Below are 17,173 nucleotides of genomic sequence, written 5' to 3'. Positions count from 1 at the left end.
AACATTTTAAAACACAGTTGACTAAACTCTTTCATCATGCTGCATTTCTAAAATTCAGTACCTAACCTTCTTCTCACAGGGGTAATATCAAACTGGATCAATCAAGGATGCAGCTCTGTGCTTTTAACCAGGCAGAGACATATGTCACCACTTTTACACAGGTTACCTAAAAAAATCATACATACGATATTTTTTCAATGTCTTGCATGCTGTTCAGCTACAAAACCTTTCTGCCTGACCCACTGCAAGAAAGTAGAAACATATACAGTTGTTCAATAGATAAAGTGACATCACAGCATGTCACCAGGGCAATTTGATTATTTTTTTGTGATTCTCTTGATGACTTCTTTGATGTAACCTTCATGTGCTTAAGTGATTTCAAGTGCATGATCTGTAGATTTTTATTGAATTGATTATAAAAGTAAAATACAGAATGTAACGGTAGCCATTGAAGCAACATTTAATTTGAAAACCTCTATCAACTTCCCTTCCTGATTTAATCTACATAAAAATATAGAGAGATGTATATCACATTAAATTGTCACATTTAAATTAAGTAGATCAAAACTCTAAAAAATTGTGGAAGAAGTGTTTCTGGCATAAATATAAAATCTCAGAGCAGGAAAAGATCATTGTAATTCTAGCTGTGTATTTAATAATTCTAGTTATGTATTTATGGATAAGCAAATTGAGACTCATGCTTTCTTAGTACACATCTAGAAAGTTGGGGTCAAAGCCAAAGTACTCTGCTTCTAGTATCAACTTTGAATACATTTTGAAATGGTTTTATGCACTGTTAGTTATGGGACTTTATTTTTTTAAATCAACTCAGTAATTAACATTTGATTTTATTTGCTCCTATGTAAAATGCATCGGTTAAAAGTTGATAGGCCTTGCCTATGAATGAATAAGTGATAAGTGTTCAAAATGTTTAATTTTATTCCAGAAGTAATATTACTCATTGATAAGAATAAGTTTCTGATTATATACATAATCAGATCAGTCTCTAGAAACTAAGAGGTTTAGATAGAGCATATTATAAATCCTATCTATCAATAACACATAGAACACTTTTACTGAAATTAGATACAGATTAATATGTATTGCCTTACTGAATATTTCTAAAATGTATTAAAAATACATACTAAGATATATTTTAATTTTAGCATACTTCGCTGAATGACTGAACTTTAATAGTTCTAGGATGGGGGCAGGAATCTCTGCCAATAAGAATCTTGACTCCTTTTTATAATCTAGTTCATATTTTGAATTTATCTGTCATTGTTGAGATGTTTGTATTATTGTTATCTATTGTGCAATGATGAAAGCAAAACTTTATCCTGAAATTGACACACCTTAGGGATAATATTGCTAAGAGTTTCAAATGAAAAATTAGTTATTTTAGTGTTCCAGTTTATTCGAAGATAATTTTAAAGGTGGCCTAAGTAAAAGATATATTTTTCTATTTCAAATTTGGTGGGGATTTAGAGGAAATATTCTCATAGGAAACTATTTTATTCCAGAATATGGTGAATTTTCTTCAACTAGAGCCTAAGTAAGGATGCATATACACCCAATATTATCTATATAGGTATAGATAAAACATATAATTTTTGAGAAAGCTATTTCTAGAAATATATATACATGCATAGACATATAAACATATGCATACATATGTTTTTAATTCATAAATTCTTATTACTTTTTTACCAAGCTATTAGAAAAGATGAGGTACATGTTAATGAATGGTCATCCTCTTAAGAAAAAAACTGAATATTCAGTTAAGAATGACTTGAAATATGGCACTTTAGCAAAAGCTGCCTACATAAAGGATATAGTTATTTTATCCATGTAAAATTTCTATTTACATTATATTTTCAATATTAGAAATCCACGTTTAAAAAGCTAGTAATTATTCCATTCATTAAAATTCACTTTTCCTTGCCCTCCTTCATTGTGGGTAGTATTAGTAGTTAACAGAAATGATTCAGATATCTAGGTAGCTTACTTTGTGTTTGTCATTCTTGTTTGTTTCAAAATTATAGATAATATTTACGAAGCTTGAGTCTGCATATCTACACTTTGCCTTTATGTTTGCTAAGGTTCCAATCCTTCTTTACCTACTCGTTGCATTTTTTTAAGCTGGCATAAATAGCAAAATTGTTTAAATGTTTGCTTCTAAAGACTTTAAGACACTCTGACTTGACCCACTGTATTCTAGCTGCTTTCTCTGCAAACAGTGTAGCATTTCTGTGACAGAGCACAGAGAGAGCCCTTGAATATCAATGGCCACTTTACACTCCTAGCTCTTTGCTTCTGTTCTTTTCATTAGAAAGATGCTTCAAGATGATACTATAGGACCTGGCTGAGAAATCTGTAGCCAGTCTAGCCTTCTTATATGGCCAACTGTTGTTGCTTTTATATGATTTCTTTATATTCATATCTTATCATTTAGTCACGTAAGTTTTCATGTTATTGGATAGAAAGTGCCCTAGGTAGAAGATTCTGAGAAAAAGAAGAGGTCTCCGTGAAATCACTGGTTTTATTCTGAATTTCTCTGGTGGTGGCTGAGATTTGACCTCATTATTTCACCAACAGACTACTATACATCATGTTGACCTTGTGATGGAACTGTGTGTTTCACGCTGAATAAGTAGCTATTCCTCCCAGAGCCTACACAATATTTCTCTGCTAGCAATAGACAAAGAAAAATAGGAAAGGAAAAAAATTGGTTTTCTTGCCCTTTTTTTTAAAAAAGAGCTAAAGTTTTAGTTGCCCATAATTAGAATGTGAGCCCAGAATTTATTGCAACTAGTTAATAAACTGACAATTTTCTGCTAAATTAGTGGAAGTAACATTAAAACTTAGACAACAGAAGAAAATACAGTTGAGTTTTCCACTGATCAATAATATCTGGAGTATTTTAAAATTATTTCCATTTTTTTCCTGAAATTCCTGAGCTTCAGTGATTTTTTAACTTGAGGCATTACCTTTTAAAAAGAATCTTGAGAAATTTCATATCAAAAAAAAAAGATTGTAGAGACCTCAAGGGGCCCAGAAATCTAAATCATGTTAAGAAATGTGATTACACTCAAGATGAAAAGCACAAATAGTAATATCAATAATATTAATGACCTCCAATTTTAAAAACTCTATAAGAGGATAATGTTCACATTTCTCCAGAAGGAAAAAAATAAAGGCCCTGAATGATTGCAAGAGAGAAGAAAGGTTATTTTGGTTCTACACCAGAAGAGAGTATTTAAACATCTAGTTGTCCTGTAACATAATGGGAAACTTGGAAAATATTGGACTCTTATGCCACATAGTAACTATGTGTGGATTTCTTCTCAAAGGATCCTTTGATCCTTTAATTGAAATTTACTATTTTACTCCTTAATGATTCAAGAACACAATTATAGATATTGACTGTAAAACTACAGTTAAATTAAAAGATGGATAATAGTAACTTGAAACTAATTTTAAAATGTCTTTCTTGCTTATTAACAGATAATGGAGCTTAGTTTACCACTGTCTGCCATAATTTTTCTTCTCTTTTATACCCATCTCCTCCTTTTGATTTGCTTCTCTCAACTTTCTTACTGTCTTTTGTGAGTATTTTAAGGCTCAGGTGAAATAACCATTCTAGGCTCTGCTCCTTAAAGAACATCTTTTTTTTGTTGTGTGAAGCAAACAGTTTATAGTATGTACTTGAAATGTAACATTTTTCAGTTCTTTTCAGCATCAATCATTCTCTTTGAGTAAGGTTTTTGTTGAGTTCTGTGTTTTGTACAGTGCTGCTGTGTTTGATAGTTTCTTCTTTTGAGCGTTAGATTATCAAGTCATTAGACACTCCTACCTCACACCTCTTGGAAAAATAAAAAACTAACTAGCATTAACCACCATCCATGATAGCATGAAATAGGCTTACATCGTTAATGTTTATCTTAGGAAATGCCAGTGATAAATTTGTAAGTGAACAACTTAGGACATGTTCTAATATGATACATATATTTAACACAATTTCTACTCAAGCAGTATGGTAGAAAACACAGCTTCAAGGCAATCAAAGGGAAAACCATGAAGAATAATAAAGCTTTTAATTTGGACATATTTTCAGTAATTGAAAAGGAGCATCTTAAATAGCTACATAAGTTTACAATCAAGATAAGGATTGTTTCACAGCTATAGTGTTGTATGGATGCACACTGAAAAATATGGAAAGATATGTCTCTCTCTCTCTCTCTCCTCTCTCTCTTTTTCTCTCTCTCGATTACCCCAAGGGGGTTGAATCAAGGAGATAGTGGAGGGAAATTTTATTTTGCACTGTAAATACTATTATACATTTAAAATGTTTGAGTCAACTATATCACTTTCATATTTTTAAAACACTTTTAGAAGGCACTTACAGTCAATATCATATTATTCAATAAAAAGGCAGGAATGCTAATTATGGTACACTTCTGATTCCTAATACTAGTGAGTCCACCTTCTTGATCCTATGCTTATATTTATATTTACTTTATTTATAGCTAGACTGCCAATGATAAAAAAAAATTGATACTTCCCTTTTATTAGAAATCAAATCCATGTGAAAATTACAGAAGGTCCTATTTATAATAGCAAAAGAAATTTCTTTCATACTAAAGCATTTATTTCACTTCTCTAATATAGTCATTCTTTCATTTCCAAAATTACATGGAAAACTAAACAACAGATGATTGAGTTTAAAGAAATGAAGATAATATAGAAATTAATCATATAAAATAATACTAATAATTGATATGATCTTCCTTGTATAGTAAAAAACATATATTCAAAGTACTTAAATATGGTGATGCCTACTGTGAGAATTCAATATATTTCACCGCAGGAAAAAAAAACTTTATTATATATATCAGCCTTTCTATATAAAGGTATTCTCTTAGAAATCTGCTAAAGAAGCTTATACTGTAGCAAGTATAGATTTCAAAGGCTGAATTGACTAGAACTGTCTATATTGCTAAAGCATGCTTATAAGCATTTAATTTTATATACAGTATGGAAATAGTTACTGTTTGAATACTTAATGCATTCCCAAGAAAACATTGAATGTCTAAGAATCTATTAGCCATAATAATTTGTCTGTAAATACAAATTAATTAATAATAGTTCATGTTAAATATTTTGATAATTTCTGTCCCATTGAACAATAATATTGAATAACTTTAATTTATGATGTAAAATTCTGTGCCAAGCTGAATTCAATTGACCATTAAAAAAACATAAAACCTGCATATGAAAAAAAGTTTCAACAACAAGATACACTATATAAAATCACGTGAATTTTTACTTGCTCATAATCTAATTTGGCATAAATCTTTGTTAATGCTCTCTTAAACAGTGAGAAAACCAATTATTGATGTTTGAAGATGCTTTCATGAATTTAGCTAAAGTCAGAATTCCGCAAATAAGAATAATTTTATTTAAAAGTTGTTACCAGCTCAGAGAAAAACCATTATAACTATTTCCTATTGTTAATATTGTGTCTAATAGCAGGGGGGTGCTTTGTATTCTTTCTATCAGCAATTCCTCTCACTGCTTTACCTCAAAACCCAGGCCAATAATTCTTTTTTCAGAAATGAAGGGCCTGGTCTTAACTTCACAGAATAATAGGGCCTTGTCTTTCACTTCTCTGGTGATAGTTCACGTGCAGCCAAGAGGTCAGGAATTGAAGCCATTAAAACTGTAGTCTTCTAAATATGGTACTTTGGATTTTGTGGCAATTGGCACAAAATACATAGTAGTAATTATAAGTTTATCCAACATCGTTTCCTGGATTAATCTGTACTTTAAAACTTATATATTTTAAAACTCATTCTATAGTTTATATTTTAAAGCCTATTCTATAGTTTTATAGAATATTCAGTTATAATTAATTTCTATTTTCTTATTTTAAATTAAACTAATTTAGATGAATTCAATCAGTTTAAATAACATGTTTTTGTGTGAAATTTTGTACTGATACTTTCATAACTGATACTATTATCAAACTTCTGGACCTGGTGGGAATAATGCCTCTAGGCCAACATAGATTGGAGGAGTTCTCTTAATAGGTTATTCATAATTATTTACTCCAGTTATAAGAAAGACATTGTCTGCTTACATCATTCCTTATGTACAATACTTTATCAATGCCATTTTTATGATGTTGTATACTAGGTGATAATAATAGCATTGAGAATTTAATGTGGTACCCATCAAGAATACTTCTAGCTTCCAAGTCAATCTCTAAAAATCAAACCTTTAGATTGGGCTATCATATTAATACAAATTCATAGATTGAGAATCAATTTATCTGAAATAAGTATTTTATTATTTTTAGCACTTGCACTTGCTTGAACTACTCTAAAAAAGATAAAGTTGTAACTTAATAAGAGAATTGTGTTGTAGTAACTAGTAGCTTTCAATATTCACATGTCATTTAGCAAATGAGAATGAAAAATTAACTCTTCCATTGATATGCTGCTTTACTCCTTTATAAAACAATATTTGGGAAATTTGACAGAGTTTTGCTACAGTTGCTGTATGTACTTTTTGTAAAGATTTCTTCGTGTGTGTGTGTGTATGTGTAAACATCATGGTTACTCATAAAGCTCTGGGTGGGAAAAACCTATTTGCGTTATGATCACTTATATGATCATAATGACAATGAATTCATTACTCCATGTGTAAGTCTGCCATGTTTAATTTTCTTCTATCTTTGGTTCAGAGTTTGCATGTGGTGCTTACTTTAGTAGCCACTTTCTTGATGTTATAAATAATACTGTTTGATCTTTTCTACTATATACTAAAATGTTATATAAAAAATGGGTGGTGTTGGTATGGTCATTGGCATTTTGATTTCAAAACCATATTTGATTTTGTGGTCTTGATCAAAGAACTTCTATCTATATCATCCTGCTATACATATTTAAATCCAAGAGATAATAAAAAATACATTTGGACTTTATCTTGCACTCATCTTTTTAAAAATTTTTAACTATCAATAAGTTTTTTGCCAACTATTTGATCTGAGCTTTCAATGATCAGGCATTAGTAATTTGACACTTGTATTATATTGCAAATAGGGTATAGGTTGTCCTCAAATAATGATTGTCATTGTCCATAAATTTATATTAAAAATTTAAAAAATAAGATGTGGCCAATACTTTCCAAAAGTGATAGTTAACATCAATATATTACCTTATCTAATTTTGGCCACGTACTTGTTAGTCTAATAAACATAATAAAATTTATTATTTTACAGGATGGTGTAGATAGAAAGATCAAGTATAGATACATTTAAGGTTACTTGACCTCAATATGTGTTTATACATTTTTTATGGCCATCATACTATTAATATTTTTTCATAATACTTTGCATGAGTCTGATTATTAAATAAGGCTTAAATATCAGATTTGAATGAACTCTAAATGAACTACCTGGTGGGGTGGTGAATTCCTTTCTAGAGATTAAACCAGTCAAGCTCCTCAGAGTGCAGCACAGTTGATAACCCTTTGCCTGGAGAAGGAGAAGAAGCAGAGGCTGAACCTATGAATTCCGATGAGCCAGAGGCCTGTTTCACAGATGGTAAGACAAAAATTGAGACCTTGGTTAGCATTCCTTAATTAGTGTTTTGGGGTTTGTTTTAACGCCTAATACTTACCAGAGGTTGTCGGTAAGTCAGAAGACTCCATTCCATGCTGATTCAGCTATAGCTGTATGATGATTAAGGGCAAGTCACTAGAGCTCTCTAAGCTTGAGTTGCCACATCTATGGCACTTGACTAACAGTAATTTCCTATCACTGTATGTTAGACTGTAGGCATGCTACTACTTCTTATCTTAGAGCCTTAATTCGTATTCCCAGATCAATGGAACCACCAGAATACAAGTTAATGAAAGAGTTTGTACTTTGGTCCTTTTAATCAAAAATGGAATCTACTCACTAACTCTCAGAAAACTGTTTGATACTGTTGACTACAGTCTCTCTCAAAATTCTTCCTTTCCTTAGTTTCAGAGGCCATAGTCTACCTTTGGTCTTTTATTTGTCTTAGAGTTCTGAGTTCCTCTCTCTATTTCTTTAATGAGTATTTTTTCTGCATATCCTGTAAATAATGATTTCTCCCCACATGTTCAATCTTCAGTTATCTTTTCTTATTCTGGAGCTCTGAGGTGTTTCATGCATGCCTGTGGCTTGAAAAGCCATTTCTGTGCTATTGACTCTTAACATCAATGTCTTTACCTCTGACCTCACTCTTGAGTCCCAGACCTGCTTACAATTCCCCATTTGTCATCACCATCTGTTGTTTGTAAAACATTCCAAGTTTAATAAGTTTTTTTTTTTGAAAAGCAAAAACAAAAACAAAACTTTAGTATGGTTTACAGCTTCCTCCAGTCTTTATCAGTAACTTCATGATCTACCTTACCCTCAAGCTAAAGACTTTGAGAGACCCTTAAAGTTTTCCTTGCTAGTCACAAGTTCATCAGGAACTCTGGAGATAGGGCCCAAGCCCTTAAGAGGATTTGCATGCACACTAAAATGTGAGAATCCTTGGCCTCTAGGGTAAAGTCTGAAGTCCTTAACTTGACATGTAAAGTTCTTTACATTTGGCCTTAGTCTCTTGTTTTGTAACAGTACCTCCTTCTACTCCTGTATGCTTTCTGATATGCTGAATTTCTTACTACTTCTGGAATTTGCCAGGGATAATGCAGTATTGTCTGAACAAGTATTGTATCATCTAGGTAAAAATAGAAGCCCAGAGTAGGGCTGCAATGTAATACAGTAATACAAAGTTCAAACTTTGGAGCCTGATAAACATATGTTCTAATTTGCCGACTTATTATCTGCCTGTGAGAACTTGTGCACAATTTAAAATCTTGTTCTTCAGATATCTCATCTGTAAAATGGGGATATCAGCATCCACATCACAGCGATGCTAAGTGGATCAAATAAGATAATGATTATAAACTTACTAGCACAGTGCCTATCTTCCTTCTTCTACTTTTCTTGTTCTTCAAGGATTCTGTTAACAATCTTATACAGAAGCTATGATAACACAGATGCTAATGACTTATCTAGTCATGGGCTTACCCTCAGCATTAGTATTTTTTGAAAAATCTTTGACTTGCTTTCAGTGTCCAAGATTTTCTCAACTGGTCTCTTATAACATTCATGCATTAAGCAAAATGATTGGAAAATAAAGACATCAGCAAACTACAAAGAGTGCATGGATTTTCTTTAAATACACACCAAATATCATTTTATGTAAGGAGCAAAGGTGTACGACATCCAGTCAATATAAATTTTGTGCTTGCTGAAATTAGTGCTATAAGCAAATGCAGAGTTTCCTTTAAAAGTGTCCATGTTACAGGGATTTAAGAATTTCATCAACATGTATGTCCTGCTCCTCAAGAAATTTATTAGCAGTATATAGACTTAAATTTGTACTGATGCTACCAAGATTTTCCCTATTCATTTTATGAATGATCATGACTTAAAATTCTAGGATAACTAGAAAGAAGTTGGGCTTATCAATCAACTTAAAGTTTCAAACCAAAAAATGACTTCAAAAAACTTAAACTCTTACAGAAAGTATTAATACTATGCTATTTCAGACTGTAGGTGCTGTTATAATAAGATATAATACAAAGTTTTTTTTAATCCTATAAACATCAATGAAAATACTTTTGTGAATACTCTGAGATTATTCATTGCTTCCAAACTGAGGCCAGTATAGAAGAAATATTATGGAAACACATTTTCCAATGAACCTGGGCTTGGACCATTGAAATTTACTGAGGGAGCATATATCTCTGAGTCACATCCCTTTTATGTGCTCCAGTAGAGACTTCATACAGTCTCTGGATCTGTAGCCTAATAAATTCAGTGAAGCAGTCAATTTGCTTAGCCTTTCAACCATGTATTCACATAATCATTCTTTATTCCAGTAAACAAATAATTATTAAATACCTGTGTGCCAGGTCCAGTTCCAGGCACTGGAGGGAGATGGAGCTGTGAACAAAACAATACCCCTTGCTGAAGAAACATATCAAGATGTAGCAGGTCAGATAAGTGAAAAGTGCTATGGAGAAGGTATATGGAAAAGAGGAATACCAAGAGTGAGGGGGAAGAACTTACTAGCACATAAATATGCTATCAATGAATGATTGGTCAGAGAAAGCCTGCCTATAAAGGTGGCGTTTCTTCTGTGACGTAAAGAAAATTGAAGGGGGCCGTGCAAATATGAAGAACTTACTAGCACATAAATATGCTATCAATGAATGATTGGTCAGAGAAAGCCTGCCTATAAAGGTGGCGTTTCTTCTGTGACGTAAAGAAAATTGAAGGGGGCCGTGCAAATATATGGAGGAAAAGTATTTTAGGCAGAGTAATGAAGGCACATGCCCCAAGGTGAGGATATGCATAACATTTGGGAAAAACCAAGGGGCCAAAATAGATGGAGAATAATGAGAGATGGGAAGAGTATTAAAAGTTAAGGTCAAAGGCTGGGTGAAGTGGCTCACACCTATAATTCCAGTACTTTGGGAGGCCGAGGTGGGCGATCACTTGAGGCCAGGAGTTCAAGACCAGCCTGGCCAACATAGCGAAACCCCATTTTTACTGAAAATGAAAAAAAAAAATTAATTGATCTTGGTGGTACATGCCTATAATCCCAGCTACTTGTGAGGCTGAGGCACGAGAATTACTTGAATCCAGGAGGCAGAGGTTGCAGTGAGCCAAGATTGTGCCACTGCACTCCAGCCTGGACGACAGAGGAAGACTCTGTCTCCAACAAACAAACAAACAAATAAAACAAATGACATTATTTTTAAAAAGTGTAGATCAGAGATGTAGTAGAGGTCAGATTATAAGACATTTGAAGAACATTATAAGGATGTGATTTTAAAATCTCACAATGTGCAATCTTAAGAGTGGAAGGGCGAATAGCAATGGCAGAAGCTGGAAGATTTCTTGGAGTTTCTGCATAAATCCGGGTGAGAGGTGATGGGAGCTTAGACTAGTATGGTAGAGTTTTGTATAGTGAGGGTGTGACATGCTGAGTATATTTTGAAGTTAGAGCTGAAGGGATTTGTTGATGGATTGAACATGGGGTGCTTAAAAACTGGAAATGCATAGTTTCCACATGAAGACTGAGAAGCATGGGCTTGTCAGAATGAAGAATCATGAACATGTTTACTTACAAGTTGGTAATTGGTCTGCAAGAGCTGGGCTAGAATCAATGCCAGTTCAGAGCAATGTTTCACCTCCAGAGATCTCTGTTACCTGAAAGGTAACAGAAAAAATTAAATGAAGTATGAAAAACAATTAAATCCAAGTAGCATGTTTTTACTGAAGATAAATGTTAAAATGATTTTGTTGTTCATAGTCTCACATTTGTTGATTCATTTCAGCTTCATAATTACCACTTTACTAATGTATTTCATTGATTGCATCTGGTTCCTCTTATTCACCTTTTCTCTCCTTCTTATGCAAGGTTGTTCCTTAGCTCTGTGTCTATTACTTTGTATTTGAAGACTTCAGACTGCTTCCTTATATCTTGTCCTGTTCTTTACTATCCTTAGTTCTACATGACTTGGCAACCTATATAATTATGAACATGACATGACTCTTTGGGTCTATGTGGTTTTATATTGTGCTGCTTTTAGATTATCAAATTAGTAAATTACATAATCAGGATTAGAGTTAGTGAAAAATAACCTTTTTCACAAGGTCAAGAGATCGAGACCATCCTGGCTAACATGGTGAAACCCCATTTCTACTAAAAATACAAAAATTAGCTGAGCCTGGTGGTGAGCGCCTGTAGTCCCAGCTACTCAAGAGGCTGAGGCAGGAGAATCGCTTGAACCCAGGAGGCAGAGGTTGCAGTGAGCTGAGATCCTGCTACTGCACTCCAGCCTGGCAACAAAGTGAGACTGTCTCAAAAAATAATTATGGTAATAATAGTAATGTATTTTTCTGTTAACTTGGTAGGAGAAGCCAAATCATCTTCATTTCAAAATGTTTTGTATTCACCCCCTTCCTATAAAATAACTAATAATTAATTCTAACTTTAGTAACACAATAACCAACTCCTTTGTGACTTTTATTTTTTCTTTCTTTTGGAAAGATAATGTTAACAAATATTTATTTTAGTTATATTAGATGTTAAGAAATGGTGAGAAAAGCTTGTTTTCATAATCAATTTTTAAATTAATTATATTGATCATGCTGTTATGGTTTTTAATGAATAGTCTGTCTTTTGAAGTGGTCAATGGTTTCTTTTTTCTTTCCTTTCCTTTTTTTTTTTTTTTTTTTTTTGAGAGCTTTGGTTTAACATGATGAAACTCAGCATAGACTTTATGTAATGCACCATGAGAGCACATTAGTGAAACCACCCAAAAGAAATAGCATTTACTCACTGGGACCCATTAAAATGTTTGAGAGATTCTCTGTTATGTTTACATTTAATTAATAGTCCTTTTAAAGAGAAGGTGTGATAACATTGCTAACCAGCTTGGTTGGAAATCTCTTGGGATATACCTTTGCACAAAAACCAGACAGGCGCTCCATCACTCTTGCCTCAAAATAAGAGAAAGAAACTCTCTGAGGTGTAATAAACCCTGAGGGCAATATTTATGAAACTTCATTTCAGATTGAAAGTTTACTAACTTTTCTAATTAGGATTTTTAGTGTTTTTATTTCCTCAATCATAAGAATAATGTTTCCCTTCAATTTTAAGATTGACAAAAGTAAATCCCAGAAAGCAAAATCTTCTTAACCAAAGGGATAATTTTCTTATCCAATAATTTTCCCCTGAGAAAGATAAATTATTTCTTATATGTGATCATTGTTTTTAAGTTTAAGACAAATTCTAAGGCACTAAGTTAATATTAAAAAATTCATCTCATTTTTTTCACTCTCTCTGGTATTTTTATTTTCCCTGAAAAAGATTAACTTAGAGTTAATTTTTGACCCTACCCTTTTACTCTGTTTTTATATCATTTTATCGAATGTTCTCGCTTAACTAAATGCATGTAGATAATAATTATTTAAGTATAGGATGATAAATAATTTCAGATCTGAGATCATGTTCACTGTAATTAACATTGTATAAATGAAGCTATGTGTAGATTTTCCATTCACCTTTTTTTTTCTTTTTCATCCAATGTTTATGTAAAGTATAGAATTCACAGAGATGTAACCTTTCAAATTATGACTAACTGCTTAGAAGATTATATAACTCTTTTTGGGGAATCAAGTCTTTTAAAAATCAACTATAAATGACCTATTAAGCCAAGTAGAGGACTATGATGAGTACTGTAAGCACAAAAAGCAAGCATTACAGACTCAGTTTGAGTTTTCTGGGAACTTAGAAACTTCCAGAGAGAAAAAACAGGAACACATAAAATATACATGATAACAAAAACACCAGAGACATAGGGGGAGAGGGAAACACCTTGTTTGCTGTATTTCTATAGAGCTGGAAATTAAAGTGCTAGAAAATAACCTCATATCAACTGGATCAATGCACTAATTAGACTTCAGAAACATGAAAAGATCCATTACAAAACATTTTCTACCAGGTGCATCTTGTCAAGAGGATTCTAGTTTTGTTGTTTTAGAACATACAACTTATGATTATCTGAAGTTGTTACTTGAAAAGCTCAATACTTGTTAATGAATTATATTGTTTTACAGAAAAGGAAATCAATCTTTTAGAAATATCTAAAATTCAAACTTCTGAAACAGGTATCAAAAAAGTGCTGCCCATTCTTACTTTCCCACCTCCTGCCTTCATCTAAAATGAGGTTTTTCATCTAAAATTTTATGAGGAAGAATTCATTGTAGTTACTTTTTAAAGAGTCTCTCTTTTCTTCAGAGTAATTCTAGTTGCTTTAATAAACTTTAAATTGATTACAATTTTTCAATGTTTCAATCATTTATTTATTCTGAATATCAAGATTTAACATGCATGTCTTTCTTGTCAGGTTGTGTACGGAGGTTCTCATGCTGCCAAGTTAACATAGAGTCAGGGAAAGGAAAAATCTGGTGGAACATCAGGAAAACCTGCTACAAGATTGTTGAACACAGTTGGTTTGAAAGCTTCATTGTCCTCATGATCCTGCTCAGCAGTGGTGCCCTGGTAAATGATCTGACACCTAAGTCAATATATTGATTAAGTCAATATTCTTTAAAATGAGCTAAAAGATAAAAATATCATGGCAAGTTGTTTTACCTAGAATTAATCCCTATGATTAGTGCCAATGACAAAATTTTACTTGAGCTCATAAATAGTTACTGAGCACTCCTACATGCCAGGCATTATCCTTGCTGCCCTGAATGCTGTTGTCCAAAGGACCACCCGGATGGCTATAATAGAAAAGAGAATTTTACTGGCAATATCAGTTTGCAAAACAGGGAGAGAGTCTGTGGCATAAACTGAAAGCACTTTCCCTGTAGAACAAAGAGAGAAGGTTAGAGGTTTTATTAAAACGGGAAAATGTTATATATTGCTCTTTGAGAAAGTTCATTGGCCCTAGTAAGGATCTGGGGAACTGGTAAGCTCCAACTGGTGAGCAACAGTCGTTGGCACAATTAGTCCTAGAGTGTAACAGGTTTCCTCAGAAGCTATAGATAAAACTAATTTCAAGTTACAACAAGCAGCTTCAACAGTCAGTCTTGCAGAGAATTACAATTCTTGGAGTAATGTTTTGTACCCTGAGAGCTTTTCCCCCTGCCTTCTTGACTCTTAGTTGACTGTTAGTTGAGTAGGACAAGAACTACACAATTTGTATGATCAACTTTCACAATACAAAGATAAATGAGATCCAGGTACTGTTTATTCTTAAGGAGCTAAGAGCAATGGAGAAGAGAAGAATACAAATGAGTAACTGTAGAGCTTGGATGTGTTTGTAAGCGAAGTGTAAATGTGACAAAGTTCTGTAGCAAGGAGAACAACTGTCTGCTTGCAATTTCAGAAACGTAAATGGTGCTTTTCAGGGTCTAGAAAGACGAATAGGAATTTTCTAGTTAGGCAAGGCAGGCTGAGGGGAACAAGTATACAATCGTAAGGAGGCATAAAACAGCATCAGATATTCAGGAAATTAAAAACTGCTGAACTGCAAGTGTGGTGGGAAGAAGAACAAGTACAGGTGGCCAGAGATACTATGAGAAAGCAAGGTCAGCTTGTGAAGCATCTTGTGTGTTATAAAAAGGGAAAACAGATGGTAGTTTTAGGATAAAAGTAGGACAAGTTTCTCATTCTTGTACACATACAAGCAGCTTCCATGAGAGTTGAAAGAGATCTAGTAGAATTACAAGCTTCCTGAACCTTTTTCTTAATTGTCATTTTTCCTGCTGACGCTGACAGAGATGAGCCATTAGAAGCCATTAGGAGCCCAGATCTAGCTAGATATACCACTGGAAGTTTCATTATACTAAAAATAGAATACTCAAGAACTTTGTAACTTGCCTCATAGACAGTCTTCATGAGTTTGGACTTTGATTTTACTGTACTTATAGGTTGACCTGATACTGATTCATGGATGCTGGCAGAAGATATGAGGTGCTTGGGTCAGAGATAAAGGACTTTATTACTTATGCGTGGAAAGTAGCATGAGTTTCAACATGTTTCTGTTGGTTCCCCCTTTACCCAGGTCTCATGGGGGCATTATATGAGCCTGAATGAGTGTGTACACATATAGTGGATTGATGTCACAGCTGAGGAACACTGAGCTTAGGGAATGCATCCTTTTATACCAAGCAACATAAGCAACCCTGCTCTTTGTCCCAGAGACCCTACCTCATGTCTCAAGGTTGCTCACTGCAAACACAACTCTGAGGAATGTCCTAGGTAAGGAGCAGGCAGAGCCTGGCATTCTTGGCACACTCCCCAACAACCTGCAGGGACCCACTGTGGCTTTCCTTTCCTATCAAGTCTCAACTCTCAGAAACAGAAAATGTGATCAGAAAAGCTCTATTTTCCTTACCTGGAGTCATCCAAGTAGAAATCTTGATAGTGTCTACCATACAATGTATTCCTAGTAACTAAGGAAGTTTATCCCATGCTGACTCACATATGTGACTGAGAATTTCAGAGAGGAGATTACAAAAAAATTAAAGTTTGGAGTAATTCCTTGTTCAAAATGTCTAAAACAGAGGAAGACATTTGGGGAGGGCACTCTCAAAACTGTATTTTAAATAAATCATATGAGGACGAAAAGGGAAAGATATTTCAAGAAGCTGGTGTTTGTACTTAGAGAGGTTGCCAATTAAACTAGATTTTTTAAAAGTATAGCAAACCCCCATGACACGTGTTTACCTATGTAACAAACCTTCACATGTACCCTCAAACCTAAAATAAAAGTTAAAAAGAAGTAATAGGTCTCATTTAGCTTATACTTATTGTGTTTCAGAATCTTCTTTTAGATTTTCTCATTTAATTTTCAAACAACCCTGTGAGATTATGGTATTTTGCTTATGTTACCAATGATGAAGCTGGGTACAGTTTTAAAAGTTGCTTAATGTCCCAAAGCTAGTAAATGACAGAGCTATCACTGAATTGACGTCTAAAGTCAAAGTCACCATATCTTTTCACTGTGTTGTGGCTCCTCAGAAAGAAGAGTATACACAAAGCAGAAATAAATGAGTGGTAACTGAATTTAGTAACAGTAAAGCGTAAGTCCTAAATCAGATAGAGCTCACATAAGGTCATTCTTGCCTCCTTGCTCCTACATCCACAAAATTGGTTCTGGAAGCTAGAACCCCTGTGGGCTGAATTCTAATTCCTGTTCTGGGACCAGTCAGAGAGAGGTTCTCATCATCAAGACTTCCTGCGGCTCTGCTCTGACCCTGTACACCAGTTCTAGAAACAGGCTTCGTTTTCCTTGTGACTAAGCCCCTTCCTTGTCTTTGTATTTCAAGTACTGAGTCATTGCCATAGTTTTGGTTTAGATGGCTTGCCTGATTCCTCCAGAATTTGGGGGTGGAGTGGAGAGGAGGAAAATCCTGAGGGCTAGAAGCCTCCCTCTGCACTTCAATTCCATTGAATTTCAGAACCTCTGCCAACTGCTGGGACCTTCTTTTTGCATCTTAGTAGGTCCATTCAGTCTTTCTGCCCCAACTTGTCTCTTTTCTTCAATATTGATACCA

General features: G+C 33.8%; 1 protein-coding gene and 1 long non-coding RNA gene across 5 annotated transcripts in view; one reads left to right on the top strand and one right to left on the bottom strand.

Annotated features, from left to right (window-relative positions):
• LOC103787066 (uncharacterized) overlaps nucleotides 1-17,173 on the bottom strand; it is a 152,350-nt gene that overhangs the window by 45,787 nt on the left and 89,390 nt on the right. The window contains exons 4-6 of one of the 2 annotated variants that reach the window (XR_004670198.3): nucleotides 11,224-11,305; nucleotides 9,992-10,033; nucleotides 7,462-7,540 (exon numbers count right to left, since the gene is read on the bottom strand). This is a non-coding gene — a long non-coding RNA (uncharacterized LOC103787066). The remainder of the gene's footprint in view (nucleotides 1-7,461; nucleotides 7,541-9,991; nucleotides 10,034-11,223; nucleotides 11,306-17,173) is intronic. The other variant, XR_008624533.2, reaches the window with a different exon arrangement.
• Nucleotides 1-17,173, top strand: part of SCN9A (sodium voltage-gated channel alpha subunit 9) — a 177,528-nt gene that overhangs the window by 116,923 nt on the left and 43,432 nt on the right. For all 3 annotated transcript variants that reach the window (XM_055108703.2, XM_055108702.2, XM_055108701.2), the window contains 2 exons: nucleotides 7,489-7,609; nucleotides 14,011-14,165. In XM_055108703.2, coding sequence (XP_054964678.1) covers nucleotides 7,489-7,609; nucleotides 14,011-14,165 — 276 coding nt within the window. The remainder of the gene's footprint in view (nucleotides 1-7,488; nucleotides 7,610-14,010; nucleotides 14,166-17,173) is intronic.

Source organism: Pan paniscus, chromosome 13, assembly GCF_029289425.2.
Source record: "Pan paniscus chromosome 13, NHGRI_mPanPan1-v2.0_pri, whole genome shotgun sequence".
NCBI classification, from domain to species: domain Eukaryota; kingdom Metazoa; phylum Chordata; class Mammalia; order Primates; family Hominidae; genus Pan; species Pan paniscus.
This window is presented reverse-complemented; position numbering and strand designations above follow the sequence as displayed.